Below are 2,778 nucleotides of genomic sequence, written 5' to 3'. Positions count from 1 at the left end.
GTAAACATGTAATGTGTTTGCTTATACTGTTAAAAGTAAGACAATTTCGAATCCACACTTTTTATCGGTGCAAAGAGGAAATATAACAAAAACGCTAGATTTATTTTAAATTGGGTCCAATTAAAAATACAAAAATTTGTACAATCTAAATTACAAGAATCTATATAAAAAACTTATTTCAAATAATTTTCGACAAAATTAACACTGAAAATAAAAACTCATTAACTAGATTTAGATAAATTATATTTCAAATAATAAATTATAAATATAATAAATTGAAAATCAAAAATCAAATGCTGTATGTATAAGTAACAAAAAAATTGTCTTCTACAGTTAATCTTTTTCATTATTTTTACTATAAATCATAAATAATAATGTCACTATTTATAAACAATAAACATTGGAAATAAGAAAATACTATCGTTAGCGATTAGACACACGTTTGTTAAATAATATTTTTATCCTCGGTCGTTCGCAAGGTTATTCTCATGAGCAACTAACCGTAACAACTTTCAGTTGTCATTGTCAATATTTCGATAATTTCATGTCACGCGGCAAAAGTTTTCGGAATCTCTCTAAAGTCAGTAATACGCAGTAAAGCAGAATCTTGTGTAAAAATTTTTAATAATCTTTATAATGTCAACTAAGCGCGTATAGTGCAAAAAGATATTATCTGCCTTTCGTATCAATAACATTTTGAAGCTCAGTAAAAATTAAGGAAAAATATTTCAGTAATCTACAAATTGCTACTGATTATAAAATTTGTAATATATAATTTATTATATATAAATGTTAAACGGAAGCCAAATAGAATAAATCAATTAGCGAAACAAAAAACAATGCAAGCAGAAAAGGAATACGGTAATTTAAACTACTCTTTGGATGAAAAACTATATAAATGGTGGCTAGAGCAAAATCAATTGGGATGCACAACTTTCGATGCGGATCTTAAAGCAAAAATGGTAGAATTGGTGAATAAGTTTGGTGAATCATCGAGAACTAACATAGAACATTGGCTGCGAAATTTTAAGGAGCAACACGAAATTTTGCAAAACATGCCTGAGAGTTCGCAAAATTTCGTGCAACGGAATAAGAGAGAATTAAATAAAGCGGAAGCTAAAGAATTTGTTCAAGATTTCACTCGGCGATTGGAACAGGAAAATATCATTAGAGATAATATTTATGCTTTGATCGATATGACCATAACGTGTAAACATCCTTCTGCCACTAAAAGAGAAAATTTGAAAAATGACAGTCTAACTTTTATGCTTTGTACAAATGCTACAGGTAATCACAAACTTCCACCCTTTTGTATTTATAAATATACACACCAAAAAACCCCAAAAATTTTAAAAAATACGTCGCCTTTAGTTTATAAGTTACAAGAAAATGATTTTCAGAATCAAGAAATTATCATAGATTGGTACTGTAATTACTTTATAAGATCTGTAAAAGAACATCAATGGAAAACAAATATAAGCGGTAAAGTATTTTTACTACTAAAAAATATTCATAAGTTTTATGCCCTAAAAGACATCGTAAAAGTTAACAATTTCGAAATTAGGCTTTACCCAGTAAACTCATTCGGAAAGCTTCAACCAATAGATCCTAATATTCGCGACGAAATCAGGAAATTTTCTTATAAGGGGTTGAAAAAATTTTATAAATCTTTAGACATAGAAGATTGTATTAAAATATCTTGCGAGCCGTGGATCAATCTTATGCCTATGGATATTGAAAAGTTCTGGAAAAATCTTTTGGAACCAGATTTTCATATAAAAGAAGATAATGTAACAGAAGAAGACACCGCTGTCGAGTTTATATCAAAACCACTAGATCTTTCCATAAAAGAACAAGACAAAAATCTTTTGGAACCAGATTTTCATACAAAAGAAGATAATGTAACAGAAGAAAACACCGCTGTCGAGTTTATATCAAAACCACTAGATCTTTCCATAAAAGAACAAGACAAAAATCTTTTGAAACCAGATTTTCATACAAAAGAAGATAATGTAACAGAAGAAGACACCGCTGTCGAGTTTATATCAAAACTACTAGATCTTTCCATAAAAGAACAAGACAAAAATCTTTTGGAACCAGATTTTTATACAAAAGAAGATAATGTAACAGAAGAAGACACCGCTGTCGAGTTAATATCAAAACCACTAGATTTTTCCATAAAATATAAACGTCTAAAACAACAGGAAAATACCGTAAGTACTGAAACTGTATGCATAGAAAATGCTGAATGCATTGAAGAAAACATAGAAAAAAAAGATAATTTGGCAACAGACTCGCACAAATTACAGAAGTTAATAATAAAAAATGACGACATCCACTCAGATAAGATATCAGAAGTGCTTGCTTCTTACGCAAAAGCTGAAGCAGAAGGACATCAAGAACAAGAAGGAGATATTGAAAGTATTGCAGAAAATACATGCAAGAGAAAATTTTCCGGCGATTTATACGATGATGTATGATATAATGGTATAATGTGTTTCTCCAGATAATCTAACAGAATATCTGAACTTTTACGGAAAAGCCGTAGAAAAAGAATAATGTAATAGCATATTTCAATTTTTATGTAAAAATCGAAGGAGAAAGACATCAAAAAACGAATCGGAAAACATTGGGTATGCAGAGAAGACTGAAAATGCTGAGAAAGATAGAATATCGAGCTCACCAGATTTAGGTGATAAAGAGATTAGAAACCTTTAGAATTATATTCGCATAAAAGACTTGAGACAAGATTCTAAATTTTTATATTATATATATATA

The 2,778-nt window shown here is 29.2% G+C and overlaps 1 protein-coding gene across 2 annotated transcripts; it reads left to right on the top strand.

Annotated features, from left to right (window-relative positions):
• The first annotated feature begins 379 nt into the window (after positions 1-379).
• LOC115243271 (jerky protein homolog-like) lies at positions 380-2,756 on the top strand. Of its 2 annotated transcripts, none has more exons than XM_029820104.1 (2): positions 380-1,482; positions 1,675-2,756. In XM_029820104.1, exons 1-2 carry the CDS (start codon positions 840-842, stop codon positions 2,478-2,480), a joined length of 1,449 nt encoding a protein of 482 aa, XP_029675964.1. In that variant the 5' UTR covers positions 380-839; the 3' UTR covers positions 2,481-2,756. The 2 variants fall into 2 exon arrangements, with proteins under 2 accessions (XP_029675964.1, XP_029675963.1); XM_029820103.1 differs by having other exon boundaries at positions 380-1,767; positions 1,879-2,756.
• Positions 2,757-2,778: the final 22 nt, after the last annotated feature.

Source organism: Formica exsecta, unplaced genomic scaffold (genome assembly GCF_003651465.1).
Source record: "Formica exsecta isolate Colony F162 unplaced genomic scaffold, ASM365146v1 scaffold710, whole genome shotgun sequence".
NCBI classification, from domain to species: Eukaryota; Metazoa; Arthropoda; class Insecta; order Hymenoptera; family Formicidae; genus Formica; species Formica exsecta.
The sequence above is the reverse complement of the archived record's forward strand: the minus strand, read 5'-3'. Positions and strand labels throughout refer to the sequence as shown.

Coding starts and splice junctions, on each gene's coding strand:
- LOC115243271 (XM_029820103.1), top strand. CDS start 840: ATGCAAGCAGAAAAGGAATACGGTAATTTAAACTACTCTTTGGATGAA. Junction 1,768..1,878: donor GAAAAATCTTTTGGAACCAG/ATTTTCATATAA, acceptor TTTTGGAACCAG/ATTTTCATACAAAAGAAGAT.